Source organism: Physella acuta, unplaced genomic scaffold, assembly GCF_028476545.2.
Source record: "Physella acuta isolate Inbredline_101_S28 unplaced genomic scaffold, ASM2847654v3 ptg000604l, whole genome shotgun sequence".
Lineage (NCBI taxonomy): Eukaryota > Metazoa > Mollusca > Gastropoda > Physidae > Physella > Physella acuta.
The window spans coordinates 476,186-494,247 of NW_026732123.1; the positions used below are offsets into that span (position 1 = coordinate 476,186).

The following is an 18,062-nucleotide window of genomic DNA, read 5'->3' on the forward strand; positions in this document are numbered from 1 at the left end:
TTAGGAAAATCATTGTCCGCGCTTAATTTCCCTTACATTTTAGGTAATTATTGTACGTTTTAAGATAGCAAATAGTATTATTTTCTTATATTGAATTCATTTAATTCCTTATTTTTGAAACTATTCTGCTTACTCAATTGATAAAATCAGAATTTTACAATATGAACTGTTACTGGAAAATTTTTATAGTACTTTTAGAAGTAATAAGTTGCAATAATGAAAACAATAATAACAAACACGAATGATTTATTCTTAAGGTTATTTAACAACATACTGTACCCGTCCTGTGATAGCCCATACCGAATTTGAGGGGGAAAAAGTTTTGAACCAACCTATCGTACCATCATGTGATAGTCCAAACCAAATTAGAGAACAAAGTTTTGAACCAACCTGTGTCGTACCATCCTGTGATAGCCTAAACCAAATAAGAGAACAAAGTTTTGAACCAACCTGTCGTACTCGTCTTGTGAGAGACGGTCATCTCTGTCCGTGTCCGCCTCATCAAAGTTTGCTTCAGCGTCTCTTCTGTCCAGAACACCATTTCTATCTTTATCCATGTGCTCAAAAAGCTGCTTCAATATTCTTCTGGTCTGGGGGTCGGGCTGTTGCTCATCCACCCTACGGTTATATTCTTCTCTGTTCAGTTGTTCATCTCTGTTGCTGATTGGCTCCTTGATGAGACATTTAAAAACACACGCTTTACAATATCATTTGATAATTTTCCAATAACCTTAGTTTATTATAGATAAACGCAGAACGTGTAATCTATTACTATTCAAAAAATGCTCCCATTCTACTATGCGTTTAAATTAGCAGAAGTACTCTCTCAAACCATACAATAACAGTAGTTGATTTTGACCTCGAAAAACAGATTGTGTGGTGGAAACGTCGACTGCTGTTTATACTTTCTCACTACTTGTGCTAATCCTAGCTGTAATTTTTTACCGACCCGACCAGAAATCTAGTTCTGTCAAAGAGTCAATTGGACTATGAAATGTCTAACAGACGAGCATGAGGTTCGAGCTTCAAACTACAGAATCAAAAATGTAATAAAACCGTGGAAACTTTTGATCACATCAGATAAACTTACAATCCACTGATTCTTGATCTCAGATCTAGTGAGTCGACCATCGTTGTTTCTATCCAACTTCTTGAAAGATCTCGAGATTAAAGATTTTAAGTACACCCTCAGGCTAGATGAACGAGGACGTGAATACTGTCTTGAAATTGATCTAGCAATCCAAAAATTTTAAGTCATAGAAACTAAACCATATATTTGTGTTACATTGTGCAGATTTTGTTTTAAAAAAAAGTAAACGAAAGTAACAAGAAAAGATTTTATGTTACTTGTGGTATTCGTCGTGATTGATCCGGTCATCTCTATCTGAGTCAGCTTCATCAAAGATGGCGTCAATGTCCTGGCTATTTAAAACACCGTTTTGATCTCTGTCCAGTTGTCCGAACAGTTTCCTTAAGTCACTTCTCTCCAATGGATCTCTGTTCTCAGTGTTGACCCTCCGCTCATATTCGTCTATTGTTACCTGCCAATTTCTGTCTACGTCGTTTTCCTGCGATATAATTATTGCAATCATGCATGATTTATTTGAAATGGCGTTTTTATTTTTCTTTCTTTTTGTTTTGTCTTTTGCTTTTAACAAAACAAATTTAAAACACATTTACATTTGAACAAGTGATAATAATAATAATAATAATAATAATAATAATAATAATAATAATAATAATAATAATAATAATAATATAATAATAATAATAATAATAATATAATAATAATAATAATAATAATAATAATAATAATAATAATAATAATAATAATAATAATAATAATAATAATAATAATAATAATAATAATAATAATATTGTTATTATTATTATTATTATTATTATCATTATTACTACTACTATTATTATTATTATTATTTTTATTATTTTTGTTTTTATTTTTATTATTAGTTGTTGCTACAGTGTAACATAAGTTACATTCTAAAATTGTGCGCTGTTTAATTTTGAAGATATTCTTTGATGACTTTATATGGATTACATTTAGTAAAGACTGTGGTTCTGGGCGCACCAAACTTGTAAATTTATTTAATAATATGACACTTTAATTTGTATTGTTCATGTTTCTTAATTGCATGTACATGATATTGCACATTCAAATTCAGCAGCTTATTTTAGCTTGTTGTTGTTGATGTAAATGTACATAATAATAAAGCCTAATTACTCTCTTAATTCAATCATAAACTGTTATTGTGATGATTTTTATATTCTTATAAACTCTCAACAGTACGAAATATTTACCAACAGGAGGTTCTGTATCTCTGATCTAGAAATGTGTCCGTCGCCGTTAACATCCAACATCCTGAAGGACTGGGACCTACCAGGTTTAATATTTCTTCTCCAGGTCCATCCCAAGAAAAAGAGAATAAGTACGTGTCGAAACATATTTTTTGGTATAGAATCTGAAGTGAAGGATACCAATATAAGCTAAGTCGAATATTTTAAATTAACGTTTTTATTTGAACAGCTTGAAACTCTTGTTCCCAAAGTTACCACAAAAATAAAGTTTAGAATGTCATATATCAGGAACTGAGATACAACGATGACATAAATGTAGATCTAAAAAAGTCTAAATATTTAAAACTCACATATCTGCTTGTTGTTGAAGTAATGATTATATTTGTCAATGAGCAGGTTTTTATATTTTGTAGAACGTCGACTCTAGGGTTTTAGTGTAGATAGGTCAAGGACAAAGTATTTTGAGTGTGTGGACTGTTGTTTACTTACTTACACATAGTACGTCATTACGAATATAAAACAACTAATAAGAAGTTAATACACATACTTTTCCTTGACGTTTAGCTAATAGCAAAATCGTTTTTTTTTTAAAGATAATTTTTAAAAAAGTAATTAAATTTTCGTTTACGTATTTAGCTGTATTGAATCAAATGTGTTGAATTTCTTATGTTTGAATGAAAGCGTACATTTTTCGGCGTCGTTTATCTCCCCTGCTTAACCTTAATGTATTCACATTTGCTCTACTAGCCTGGTTCTGATTCCGTTTACAGTCCATAGAGTAGTGTCTAAGTAGTAAAAATGTACTTTAAAAGTGTAACAATAGTTGTCCATCTTGGTTTATACAAGCGTGTATACCGTAGACCAAATTAATATGTACTGACATATGTTTATTGTGGATTCTTCTTTTAAGGAAAGGCGATAAACTGATGGTTTATTTCATAACTTTATTTACAATAGTTAAATACATAATCAATGCAATTCATTTCAGTTTTTTATCACCCATCGTTGATACATCACTTAAAATCAAAGTGCATTAACACGCAAGATAAGAATCACATGAATAATATTGGGCTCATATCAAGTTCTAACAGTCCAAACACAAAGCGCAATAGTTAATATAATAGTTTTGATTAAATGTAACTCTGACGTACCTAGGCTGTAATTTTATGCTGTAGCTAGTAATGATGGTTGTGTTAAAGCTAATTTTTAACACGTTTTTCTTAACTCAGCTTCGTGTGTGTTTGTTGTTAAAATTGACATCGAAAATTAGCCCACTTCTGATTGCTCTAGAGATCTGAAATTTGGCATGTAGGCTACTTTCGCCTAACAATTTCAGATGCAATCATAAAAACTAGCAATTAGAGACCGTAATTAGCTTAATTTAATTACGCCCCAAGGACCATAAAATTGAGGACATGATTTCTAAAGATACCGACAAGACTGGAGGCCTATTGACACAGTTACTTCGGCCCCAATCGATGTGAGCGCGCTGGCCGTGATCGTATAGTGGTTAGTACTTCGCGTTGTGGCCGCGACAACCCAGGTTCGAATCCTGGTCGCTCAAGATTTTTAGTCCGTGTATTAATAAACACTTAGTAAAGTCATACTTAATCAAGTCATTAGATAAAGTAGAAAATAAACTATATAAAAAACTTTTTTAAAACCCACGTTTTTCATGTGTAGCAACAGACTAAAAAGGAGAAAATAAAATACTTAAAAAAACTTTTAAAAAAACCACGTTTTTCTTGTGGACTAAAAAGTAGAAAATAAATTTTTCTTTTGTGCTTCCTCGAGCTGTGCAGATTCTTGTGATGACTGACAAAAAACGTGGGTCGGGCAGATGGGTCGGGAAATTTGATGGTGAACGTACCCACGTTTTTTGTCAGTCATCACAAGAATCTGCACAGCTCGAGGAAGCACAAAAAAAAATGTATTTTCTACTTTTTAGTCCACTAGAAAAACGTGGTTTTTTAAAAAGTTTTTTAAAGTATTTTTTACTTCCTCAATGTAAAAGATAGATATTAGATGATTTCGATAGTTCATCCTACAAGTACTGTAGAAAGTTGGGACGTGATACCAAATTTATAAAGTGTACGCGATGCAATCGTCTCCAACGTGAAAAGTCTTGAAAAATCATAAAATATAAAAAAAAAAACACGGAAAATGTATTATTATTAAAATACATGTGTTTATGAAATCTTATCTTTAGTTTTTGTCTGACTGTATTCAAAGATTAACAAATTTGAAAATTGTTTTTTTTTAGAAATTTCGAAAAGAATGTAGTTTTTTTCTCGTCATCACTTGGCAATGGAGACATAAAGACATCCTTCAGTTCGATAGGCTAGCATAAATTATGAGGAAATACCTCACATGCGCAGTAAGTTACTATTTTGATAATATTCATTTTAGCAGTAGTAGACGCGATAACTTATAAGCATATTGATTTTTTATTATTACTATAATGCAGCTACGATTTAGAATACTGTCTCTAATATAGAAAGAATTTCGACTATATAATAGAAAAACAAAGTCGCATTTTTTAGACAGAATTTAAGAACAGAAAAGTGGAAAATATTACATCATTATAGCTCTAGGAAAAGCCAATCCTGAAGTACATATAGGCGATAACTCATTCTTATAGTGCTAACAGTGGCGGAACTAGAAAAAAGGGCCACCCCGCAAACAAAAAGGTTTGGGCTCCTATATATATATATATATATATATATATATATATATATATATATATATATATATATATATATATATATATATATATATAAACAAACACACAATACAAACATATAATACTCATTTCGAGCCTGATCGAGTGTTGAAAAAAGTTCTTTGCTTTTTTTTTTTTTTTTCATTTTAAACAAATTACGACAACAAATCATACGCGTGAGTGCATTAGTCTGTTTTTAAAATCTCCGTTTTATTTTATATATGCCGTAATACATGCACATGAAAGCTTTGTATTTGTAATGGTTACTCGTGTTATATTTATTTTTATGCTGTTTTGCATTTATGTTATTCATTTTTAATACATTTCCTTTTTATACAACGTCATTCTTTAGTACGTATTTCCAGAAAACAAATAATTAAGAGATGTAATTGCTTATTAATGTGTTTAGTACAAATCTATTAAAAGGAGCTTACGGGTATTCTTTTTTTGACTATTTAAAAAAGGGAAATAAGTCATGAAAGTGCTTTGAAAGTTTACTTATCTTTCACACTACAGCTCATGCATATATTTATATTTTTTTCTATAACGCAACAGCTTGTGTTAGCTACTGTAGAGCATCACTACTGTAGTAGATCTGTTTGTTTTTACAAAAACCACTAGAAACATGCCAGTTGCGGAACTAGAAAATGAAGACTATTGTAAAATACTAAAGGGAGAGAATTCAAATTATACACATTTACTACTATGACTTTTTTGTAAAACAAAAAGAAGTAAACATACATAAAACCGAAATTATTGTTATTGTATTATTTTTAATTATTATAGTATAGAATAGTAGTTCTACGAATACAACAAACGTACATTTTACTTTGTAAAACCTGAAGCGATTGTGGGCACCTAACCAATAAATTATGGTCGACTGAGGGCCCCCAAATGGCCTGCCCCCCCCCCCCCCCCCCCGCATTGCGGGGTCTGGTAGCACTGTAGTTCCACCCCTGAGTGCTAAGCACATAATGAATCACGAATTACAAAACAATACAAAGCTAATATTTTTTCATTTGAATTTTATTAAAACAAAACATTCCAAGAAATTATGTTGATAAATACAAAAGTAAAAAAGTAAAAAAAAATGTCTGCCGGAAACTTAAAACTCCTGGCGTTGACGGCGAGAGCTAGGGCGTCTGATTGTATGTAGTAAAAAATGAAACCACAATTAACTAAAGTAATGATTTAATGATGTCATTAAATAGCAACTTAACAGGGATGTCTTATCTCACAAAAGGAATATAGGCCAATGTTATCTGTCCATGTCAGTTATATAAGAGTTAACATTATGGTTGTCAAAATACTAAAAAATGGTTTTGAATGTTACTAACCTGTTTCTCTCATCCTGCCTTCTACCATCCCTGTCTCTCTCATCCTGCCTGTTACTGTCTCTCTCACCCTGTCTGTTACCTTCTCTGTCTCTCTCATCCTGTCTGTTACCTTCTCTGTCTCTCTCATCCTGCCTGCTCCCATCTCTGTCTCTCTCATCCTGCCTGCTCCCATCTCTGTCTCTCTCATCCTGTCTGTTACCTTCTCTGTCTCTCCCATCCTGCCTGTTACCTTCTCTGTCTCTCCCATCCTGCCTGTTACCTTCTCTGTCTCTCTCATCCTGCCTGTTACCTTCTCTGTCTCTCTCATCCTGTCTGTTACCTTCTCTCTCATCCTGTCTGTTACCTTCTCTGTCTCTCCCATCCTGCCTGTTACCTTCTCTGTCTCTCTCATCCTGCCTGTTACCTTCTCTGTCTCTCTCATCCTGCCTGTTACCATCTCTGTCTCTCTCACCCTGTCTGTTACCTTCTCTGTCTCTCTCATCCTGTCTGTTACCTTCTCTCTCATCCTGTCTGTTACCTTCTCTGTCTCTCCCATCCTGCCTGTTACCTTCTCTGTCTCTCTCATCCTGTCTGTTACCTTCTCTCTCATCCTGTCTGTTACCTTCTCTGTCTCTCCCATCCTGCCTGTTACCTTCTCTGTCTCTCTCATCCTGTCTGTTACCTTCTCTCTCATCCTGTCTGTTACCTTCTCTGTCTCTCCCATCCTGCCTGTTACCTTCTCTGTCTCTCTCATCCTGCCTGTTACCTTCTCTCTCATCCTGTCTGTTACCTTCTCTGTCTCTCTCATCCTGCCTGTTACCTTCTCTGTCTCTCTCATCCTGCCTGTTACCTTCTCTGTCTCTCTCATCCTGCCTGTTACCTTCTCTGTCTCTCCCATCCTGCCTGTTACCTTCTCTGTCTCTCTCATCCTGCCTGTTACCTTCTCTGTCTCTCTCATCCTGCCTGTTACCTTCTCTGTCTCTCTCATCCTGTCTGTTACCTTCTCTCTCATCCTGTCTGTTACCTTCTCTGTCTCTCCCATCCTGCCTGCTCCCATCTCTGTCTCTCTCATCCTGCCTGTTACCTTCTCTGTCTCTCCCATCCTGCCTGTTCCCATCTCTGTCTCTCTCATCCTGTCTGTTACCTTCTCTCTCATCCTGTCTGTTACCTTCTCTGTCTCTCTCATCCTGCCTGTTACCTTCTCTGTCTCTCCCATCCTGCCTGTTCCCATCTCTGTCTCTCTCATCCTGTCTGTTACCTTCTCTCTCATCCTGTCTGTTACCTTCTCTGTCTCTCTCATCCTGCCTGCTCCCATCTCTGTCTCTCTCATCCTGCCTGAAGTTACCATCTCTGTCTCTCTCATCCTGTCTGTTACCTTCTCTGTCTCTCCCATCCTGCCTGTTCCCATCTCTGTCTCTCTCATCCTGTCTGTTACCTTCTCTGTCTCTCTCATCCTGCCTGTTACCTTCTCTGTCTCTCTCATCCTGCCTGCTCCCATCTCTGTCTCTCCCATCCTGCCTGCTCCCATCTCTGTCTCTCTCATCCTGCCTGTTACCTTCTCTGTCTCTCTCATCCTGCCTGCTCCCATCTCTGTCTCTCTCATCCTGCCTGTTACCTTCTCTGTCTCTCTCATCCTGTCTGTTACCTTCTCTGTCTCTCCCATCCTGCCTGTTACCATCTCTGTCTCTCTCATCCTGTCTGTTACCTTCTCTGTCTCTCTCATCCTGTCTGTTACCTTCTCTCTCATCCTGTCTGTTACCTTCTCTGTCTCTCCCATCCTGCCTGTTACCATCTCTGTCTCTCCCATCCTGCCTGCTCCCATCTCTGTCTCTCTCATCCTGCCTGTTACCTTCTCTGTCTCTCTCATCCTGCCTGAAGTTCCCATCTCTGTCTCTCTCATCCTGTCTGTTACCTTCTCTGTCTCTCTCATCCTGCCTGCTCCCATCTCTGTCTCTCTCATCCTGCCTGTTACCTTCTCTGTCTCTCTCATCCTGCCTGTTACCATATCTGTCTCTCTCATCCTGCCTGTTATCTTCTCTGTCTCTCTCATCCTGCCTGTTACCATATCTGTCTCTCTCATCCTGCCTGTTACCATATCTGTCTCTCTCATCCTGTCTGTTACCTTCTCTGTCTCTCTCATCCTGTCTGCTACCATCCCTGTCTCTCTCATCCTGCCTGTTACCTTCTCTGTCTCTCCCATCCTGCCTGCTACCATCTCTGTCTCTCCCATCCTGCCTGCTACCATCTCTGTCTCTCCCATCCTGCCTGCTACCATCTCTGTCTCTCCCATCCTGCCTGCTACCATCTCTGTCTCTCTCATCCTGCCTGTTACCATATCTGTCTCTCTCATCCTGTCTGTTACCTTCTCTGTCTCTCTCATCCTGTCTGCTACCATCCCTGTCTCTCTCATCCTGCCTGTTACCTTCTCTGTCTCTCCCATCCTGCCTGCTACCATCTCTGTCTCTCCCATCCTGCCTGCTACCATCTCTGTCTCTCCCATCCTGCCTGCTACCATCTCTGTCTCTCTCATCCTGTCTGTTACCATCTCTGTCTCTCTCATCCTGTCTGCTCCCATCTCTGTCTCTCTCATCCTGTCTGTTACCATCTCTGTCTCTCTCATCCTGCCTGCTACCATCTCTGTCTCTCCCATCCTGCCTGCTACCATCTCTGTCTCTCTCATCCTGTCTGTTACCATCTCTGTCTCTCTCATCCTGCCTGCTACCATCTCTGTCTCTCCCATCCTGCCTGCTACCATCTCTGTCTCTCTCATCCTGCCTGCTACCATCTCTGTCTCTCCCATCCTGCCTGCTACCATCTCTGTCTCTCTCATCCTGTCTGTTACCTTCTCTCTCATCCTGTCTGCTACCATCTCTGTCTCTCTCATCCTGCCTGTTACCTTCTCTGTCTCTCTCATCCTGCCTGCTACCATCCCTGTCTCTCCCATCCTGCCTGCTACCATCTCTGTCTCTCTCATCCTGCCTGCTACCATCTCTGTCTCTCCCATCCTGCCTGCTACCATCTCTGTCTCTCCCATCCTGCCTGCTACCTTCTCTGTCTCTCTCATCCTGCCTGTTACCATCTCTGTCTCTCTCACCCTGTCTGTTACCTTCTCTGTCTCTCTCATCCTGTCTGTTACCTTCTCTCTCATCCTGTCTGTTACCTTCTCTGTCTCTCCCATCCTGCCTGTTACCTTCTCTGTCTCTCTCATCCTGTCTGTTACCTTCTCTCTCATCCTGTCTGTTACCTTCTCTGTCTCTCCCATCCTGCCTGTTACCTTCTCTGTCTCTCTCATCCTGTCTGTTACCTTCTCTCTCATCCTGTCTGTTACCTTCTCTGTCTCTCCCATCCTGCCTGTTACCTTCTCTGTCTCTCTCATCCTGCCTGTTACCTTCTCTCTCATCCTGTCTGTTACCTTCTCTGTCTCTCTCATCCTGCCTGTTACCTTCTCTGTCTCTCTCATCCTGCCTGTTACCTTCTCTGTCTCTCTCATCCTGCCTGTTACCTTCTCTGTCTCTCCCATCCTGCCTGTTACCTTCTCTGTCTCTCTCATCCTGCCTGTTACCTTCTCTGTCTCTCTCATCCTGCCTGTTACCTTCTCTGTCTCTCTCATCCTGTCTGTTACCTTCTCTCTCATCCTGTCTGTTACCTTCTCTGTCTCTCCCATCCTGCCTGCTCCCATCTCTGTCTCTCTCATCCTGCCTGTTACCTTCTCTGTCTCTCCCATCCTGCCTGTTCCCATCTCTGTCTCTCTCATCCTGTCTGTTACCTTCTCTCTCATCCTGTCTGTTACCTTCTCTGTCTCTCTCATCCTGCCTGTTACCTTCTCTGTCTCTCCCATCCTGCCTGTTCCCATCTCTGTCTCTCTCATCCTGTCTGTTACCTTCTCTCTCATCCTGTCTGTTACCTTCTCTGTCTCTCTCATCCTGCCTGCTCCCATCTCTGTCTCTCTCATCCTGCCTGAAGTTACCATCTCTGTCTCTCTCATCCTGTCTGTTACCTTCTCTGTCTCTCCCATCCTGCCTGTTCCCATCTCTGTCTCTCTCATCCTGTCTGTTACCTTCTCTGTCTCTCTCATCCTGCCTGTTACCTTCTCTGTCTCTCTCATCCTGCCTGCTACCATCCCTGTCTCTCTCATCCTGCCTGCTCCCATCCCTGTCTCTCTCATCCTGCCTGCTAGCATCCCTAGCCTCACCAAATATTCTGTCTATGTCCCTACTGTCCAGAATGCCATTGTTATCTTTATCTAAGTTATCAAAATTCTTCTGGAATCTTCGATCTTGAGGGTCAGGATATCTGGCATCAACCCATCTTTCATATTCATCTCTGGACACTTGACCGTTCCTGTCGTCATCTTGTTTCTAAAAATACGTTAAAATATGTCCTAATAATGAAACTGTTTAAATTTATACGTAAAATGAGAACTATTTTCAAACAATCTCTTCTCCATTTATTGTTTAACTCACACGAAGTCTCTGTTTCAGCTCTTTTTTCAAGATTTGTCTAGCACGATTCTCGTCCCTGTTCCTTGAAGATTGTTGAAAATACGGTTGTTGATTTCGCACAACATTTAATATTCTGATACGATTCAGTTGTCTGGCAATAGATCTAATTTAAATGAGAAAAGAAAACACGTTATTGAATATTTGTTGTTAATTACTAAATTATTTTTAAAATAAAAGCAAATCTCTTAGTGTCTCAAATAGATGCAAAATTGGGAAATGTTAAAAATAATTTATAAAATAGTTTGAACATTTGGAAAAAAACTGAAATGTAATAAAAAGTAAATTTTGCTTGCTATTTTAAAAAGTTTAAAACGATTACAAGCAAGTACACATTAATTACGAGGAAATGTTTATACAAAAAAGATAAGCAGAAAAAAGCAATCTAGATAAAGTAATGTATTATAATGCAATATACAACATGCACATAAGACTTAAATCAGCTGCATAAATAAATCAGTTATAACCAAATGCTTCCTTGTAAATGTAACAAAATAAAGTCACTAATTGCGAATAGAAACATTCATGAGAAGTTTATATCTGACCTTCTTTGCTCTTCGTCAGATACACGACCGTCTCTGTCAGTGTCAGCCTGATCAAAGATGGCGTCAACATCTTGTCTATCCAGAACACCGTTTCTATCTTTATCCAGGTCATCGAAATGTTCCTTCAGAATTCTTCTGGTCTGTGGGTCACGGTGCTCAGCGTCGACGTGACGGTCATATTCTTCTCTGGTCACTTGACCGTCCTGGTCATCGTCTTTATTCTGAATATATCATATATATATATATATATATATATATATATATATATATATATATATATATATATATATATATATATATATATACATATATATATATATATATATATATATATATATATATATATATATATATATATATATATATATATATATATATATATATATATATATATTTATATATATAAACATAATTATATATATATATATATATATATATATATATATATATATATATATATATATTTATATATATAAACATAATTATATATATATATATATATATATATATATATATATATATATATATATATATATATCATATATGTATAGGCTTAAATATAAGTATCGAAAAATAAAAGTACAACTTACATTAAAATCTTCCCTTAATTCCGACCGTGAAATATATCCGTCACCATTTCTGTCCATCTTTCTGAAGAATCGTGAACTCAAGTTTTCGACTTGAATGCCTAAAGTCAATGCTGCTATGCGATTAACTTGTCTAGCGACATGTCTGAATACGTAAATCAAAAATACATAGTTGTATAGTTGAAAAACAAAAACAATAGCATATTGATATGTGAAAATCGTTAAATTATGTAACCGTTTTCTCACAAAATTTAAGTAGTCAATGTTTTTTTCATAGGTTAAAATTTATTAATTTTTTTAAAGCTGAATTTAGATGACAATGTGGAATGTTTGATTGTCTGTGGATTTGTGGATAAACTTGTGACGCAATGTTGACCTAATTCTAATGTAGCGAGTTGTTTTCTAATGACAATGCAACAATATATAATGTTTAATCTATAGACTATATATTAGATTGTCATAATAATTTACTTTAACGATGACATATAAGAGGGGAAATAAGATTTATCGCTCTATCAGCCTCAGGATGATGATGTACTGTTTATTTCACAGCTGTTTGGTTTTCCTACTGATAAGGGGCAGATATTTATTTTACACATTTTGCAAGAAACCAATGAGGTTTTAAATTAAAATGTTTTAATCGTATTTGGTGTCTATTTCATTTAAAACAAAATACTAAAGAAGAAAGATAAAGCTGCTATAAAAAATTAATACTAATAAACTTAAATGCATTACATTTTGAAAATAAAACTAATTTTCTTTATTTAGTAAAGACATTCGCCGTTCATGGAATCTCTCACATATTTAAGCGACTAATGATTTTTAAAAAATAAAGCAAGTTGTTTATTTTCTTATTTTCAATTCATTTAATAATTTATAAATTATACATGTTTTTATACTTAATTGATGAAATGATGAGCACAAATTCCCCACTGGCCGCTTATACAAAAATGCATGGTTTTATTTTATAACCGAAACAAAATTTAAGAACAAACAAAGTTCTCAACCAACCTATCGCACAATCCCGTGATAGCCCAAATCAAATTAGAGAACAAAGTTTTGAACCAACCTGTCGTACCATCCTGTGATAGCCCAAATCAAATGTAAGAACAAAGTTTTGAACCAACCTGTCGTACCATCCTGTGATAGCCCAAACTAAATGTAAGAACAAAGTTTTGAACCAACCTGTCGTACCATCCTGTGATAGCCCAAATCAAATGTAAGAACAAAGTTTTGAACCAACCTGTCGTACCATCCTGTGATAGCCCAAATCAAATGTAAGAACAAAGTTTTGAACCAACCTGTCGTACCATCCTGTGATATCCCAAACTAAATGTAAGAACAAAGTTTTGAACCAACCTGTCGTACCATCCTGTGATAGCCCAAATCAAATGTAAGAACAAAGTTTTGAACCAACCTGTCGTACCATCCTGTGATAGCCCAAATCAAATGTAAGAACAAAGTTTTGAACCAACCTGTCGTACCATCCTGTGATAGCCCAAATCAAATGTAAGAACAAAGTTTTGAACCAACCTGTCGTACCATCCTGTGATATCCCAAATCAAATGTAAGAACAAAGTTTTGAACCAACCTGTCGTACTCGTCTTGTGAGAGACGGTCATCTCTGTCCGTGTCCGCCTCATCAAAGTTTGCTTCAGCGTCTCTTCTGTCCAGAACACCATTTCTATCTTTATCCATGTGCTCAAAAAGTTGCTTCAATATTCTTCTGGTCTGGTGGTCGGGCTGTTGCTCATCGACCCTACGGTTATATTCTTCTTGTGTCACGGGTCGGTTTCTTTCATCATCCTATTCGAAATACCGTATTATAATTTAGAGTAGCGGTTTGGAAAAATTATATTTTATATTATATGAGAGAGTAGCTATCTAAAATATACATTTTGTTAAACATTTTTGTAACGACTAATTTGCATTCACTAGTATATAAAGATTAAAGAAAACCTTGAATTACATTTTGATTTTCCCTGGCTTCTGATCTAGAGATGTGTTCATCTCCGTTCGCATCCAAACGTCTGAACGACTGAGACGACATAAGTTTGACCATTCTACCCAAACCTGAAGAATCTTTACGAGACTGTTGTCTTGAGATAGATCTAAGATGCAATAAATGGTTGCAATTTTGCTATTTATATTTTTTTAATTTTATGTAAGCAACATTTGTTGATATGTGTCTATCTTTTTTTTTTAAAGATAAGCAAGTTTTAAATAATATTAGCAACCTACACTAAAATACGTGCTTTTTACTTTATTTTAGGGGTCGTCCATAAATGACGTCACACTCGTAGGAGGAGGGGGGGGGGGGTCCGCATTTTTGTGACGGTGTGTGATGAGGGGAGTGAGGGGGGGGGGGATCAGATGGTGCGATTTCACACTTTTGCATTATAAAAAAGCAATGTTAGAAAACGAATTTTAGACGTTATTTTGCGTATTAGAAAACTGTTTTAATAAATTGTATTAACAGAGTTTAGGCAAGATTTTGGAAAAATATAGCTGTTTAAAAAAAAAATTAAACTGCAATTTTGAGGGGGGTTGTAGGCTGAGGTGTGACGTCATTTAAGGGGGGGGGTCTGGCTTTTTGTGACGACGTGTGACGGAGGGGAGGGGGGAGGTACCAATCGTCAAAAAAGCGTGACGTCATTTATGGATGACCCCTTATTGAATATCCACGAATTTAAATAATTTAAACTTTGTGATCGCCCCTTGCGCCGTTCTTCTAATTTACTAGTATCGTGTAGTCCGGGACACCATATTTATGTGAAAAATAAGGTTTAAAATATTTTTAGCAAATGTTTGTTGATTTTTCTTTTAGAAAATGTTTGTAGAAAATGTTTGTTGAAAATGTTTATGGAAAATGTTTTTAGAAAATGTTTGTAGAAAATGTTTGTAGAAAATATTTGTAGAAAATATTTGCAGAAAATGTTTGTCGAAAATGTTTGAAGAAAATGTTTTATCGATGTTTGAAGAAAATCACTCAACTGACCTGTCATACTCATTTTCATCTATTCTCTCATCTCTGTCTGAGTCAGCCTCATCAAAGATCTCATCGATGTCTCCTCTGTTGAGAACGCCATTTCTGTCTCTATCAAGATCATCAAAAAGTTTCCTCAAAACTGTCCTGGTCTGTGGGTCAAGGTGTTCAGCATCCACCCTGCGGTCATACTCGTCTCTTGTCAGTTGTCCGTTCCTGTCTTCATCCCTCCACTTGCGAATATAACAGTCAAATAAAAGTTGAGTTGTATAAACCAACGAACTCATGGTAAAATAATGTATTTTTAAAAATGTGTTTAATAACAATAATCCCCATTTAAGTAAGTATATTTTTATAAATACTGTGTCTGTGTCATTTAAATGTATACTGCAGCTCGTAAATTTCCATAACAAATTATTATTTTCAATTTAAAAAGATACCCATGGTGGTTTATACACGAAAAGATCAGTTCAAAGAGCAAAAAGAAACGATTATTGAAATGGGAAAAACATTAAATGCACTAAACGATATTAATGCCTTTTATAAGCAATATATCTACGTGAATTTATGTTGTCGACATCCACTGTTCGTAGCTCTGGTGTTAAATGATATTAGCTGATGTTGTTTGATGTTTCCTGGTGCTTTCCTAATGTTGCGTGAGATAAAAAAGAGATTTCCGTTAACAATATATTTTTTAAATGCCTACTTGTAAATGGTTCTGTATCTCTGATCTAGAAATATGTCCATCGCCGTTAGCATCCAACTTCCTGAAGGGCTGGGACCGCCCAGGGTTGATATTCCTTCCCCAGGCTATACCCAGGATGCAAATAACAAGTGTAAGTCGAAACATTTTATTCGTTGAGAAATCTGTAAAACAAAATTTAAAAAGTTAAGCCTATAAATAAAATGTAAAGATTGAAAATAATTATTAAAAATTCTATTAATGAAATTGAATGTTAAGAAAACAAAAATATGCAATATTAATTTCTTTGTTTTTCTTCTACATTAATATATATATATATATATATATATATATATATATATATATATATATATATATATATATATATATATATTTCAAATTCTACTCAATAGGATTGTATAGTCTTTCTCGGTGATCTAAAAGAAAACACTTCATACCTAGTAGCTGTTGTTGTAGTGATGGCCGTTGTAGGGAGATGGTTTTTATATGCTTTAGTCAAGTTTTACAGGTCATATTATTGTTGGCCTCTTCATGATCATGGCGTGGACACCGTTGTTTTTGTATCTGATTTTTTGTTTATTTAGTCATAGTTTACACTCTCAGTTGATCTTAAAACAATAAACAAAAATATTGTTCTTTCTTGTTTATAATTTTAAAGTACAAAAATTCTATCTTTGAACTTATTTATTTGAAGAGGTCGCTAAAATTGAAATGTAAGGAGTTATAGACTTTATAAACAAATAACCATGCAAAACATCGTCTTAATAGCGACCTTTTATTAGTTCAAGGTACATTACTGTCACGCTATTTACGAAAGATTTTTCACTAAACACTTTAAAACAAATGAATGATTCAGCGTTATCATATTTTACGCAGTTCTTTGGCTCAGTTTTGTAAAGTTTTCATTAACTTGTCCGTGTAAATTTAATGATAAAATGTGCACTTTTATAAAGAAACATTTCAACTTCTCACAACCTTTGTGCTCTGTGGTCGATAAAGTACATACAAGCGAGAATACTGAACAATTCTTATCTCGACTGTGTGGCCCCTCTGCCCTTTAACACAGTTAAAACAAGCTCCAAAATATGCGATGCTAGTTTTTACACCGAGAAAATAGGTGGTCACTGCGTGTGACAAAAATATACAAATATTTAAGAGTACAATATTTACACCTGAGTGTTATAGGATCAAAAGAAGCAGAGTTTATCATTTCTTTGTCCAGGATTTGTAAAATTTTCTTTCTATACTTTTTTATGTCGCATTTAACTACCAACCTTGTTGAATACCAAATTTCTTACATTTCTTGTTTAATCAGAAGAATCAGTGTTTCTTCCAGGCATCTCTTCGAACAAAGTCTACCCCCTACCCCACGAACGAAATGGAATTTATATAGAAAATATATACTTTTAACAGTGTCCTCCCCCAAGGAAATGTTTCGTCCATCTCCCCCCTCCCCAAAAATTTAAAGTGCCTCGACCCCCGGAGAAAAAAGTCTGGAAGAAACACCGAGCAGAATTGCCCGACGATACAGGTGTGCTTTTCAAATAGCAAAACAAAGGAAACAGCATTTGTATGATAAAACAATTTTTTTACAGACATTTTGTGTAATTAAATGCAATATTAAACAAAGTGGCCTACTTCAGGCAAGAAACAACTGACGTATATAAACAAAGATGTTTTAATTGTTTTTTTATTTCAAATGTATTTCTAATAAAATATTGTATTCGGTGTACTTTACAAGCTAATGCATCGACTAATAAGATTTTTAAATCTCTACAATATGTACATTTAAGGTACATTAGATAGATATAGTTTTACCAAATGAATGCGTTACGTTTTACGTTCTCAAAAGTTATGAAACTCTTTACATACAACTTTGAACAAATATGATAAAGAGAGAGGAACAAACACATAAATATGTGTCTGAATTTTTTGTACGTGTAAATATATAAATAAACAATAAAGTAGGATATTAAATAAATAAAGAAAGATATATTATATAGAACAATTGAAAAAAATACTAAAAGTGTTGTTTTTTTTATCTTTTGTACTTTTTGTTAATATTTTGATCGTACACTATAACAAAATATATTAAACACGTTTGTTCAGTGGAAGTTAATATACCAGAAGACTAGATAACTTAATTGCAGTTTAAGTAGGTTGACAAAATTTTAAATAGAATTTTTATATCAAATGTTGCAATTTTGCCCTAGATATATAGTTTAGCGATGTCCGTTAAGTGAAAGTGGTACTTACTCTCCTTCCGGTTTCTCAAAATGTACCATTTAAGTTAGATGGAAGATATTTCACACATTTTCACATATAAGACTACATTGTTCGCGAATGTTTTTTCTTCACACTTTGAACGTAAAACGTGAAATTGTTCAT

The 18,062-nt window shown here is 35.7% G+C and overlaps 1 protein-coding gene across 1 annotated transcript; it reads right to left on the reverse strand.

The window, feature by feature from the left end:
- Positions 1–129: 129 nt before the first annotated feature.
- LOC131947653 (zinc finger CCCH domain-containing protein 13-like) lies at positions 130–15,821 on the reverse strand. Its single transcript, XM_059308893.1, has 19 exons — positions 15,678–15,821; positions 14,984–15,204; positions 13,955–14,096; positions 13,519–13,791; positions 13,229–13,357; positions 11,399–11,538; positions 10,818–10,959; positions 10,442–10,712; positions 9,947–10,281; positions 9,251–9,785; positions 8,957–9,159; positions 8,327–8,885; positions 7,325–7,659; positions 6,779–7,163; positions 2,320–2,480; positions 1,348–1,568; positions 1,091–1,232; positions 451–671; positions 130–172 (listed from the first exon to the last, which is right to left on the reverse strand). Exons 1-19 carry the CDS (start codon positions 15,819–15,821, stop codon positions 130–132), a joined length of 4,602 nt encoding a protein of 1,533 aa, XP_059164876.1.
- Between the last annotated feature and the right edge of the window lie 2,241 nt (positions 15,822–18,062).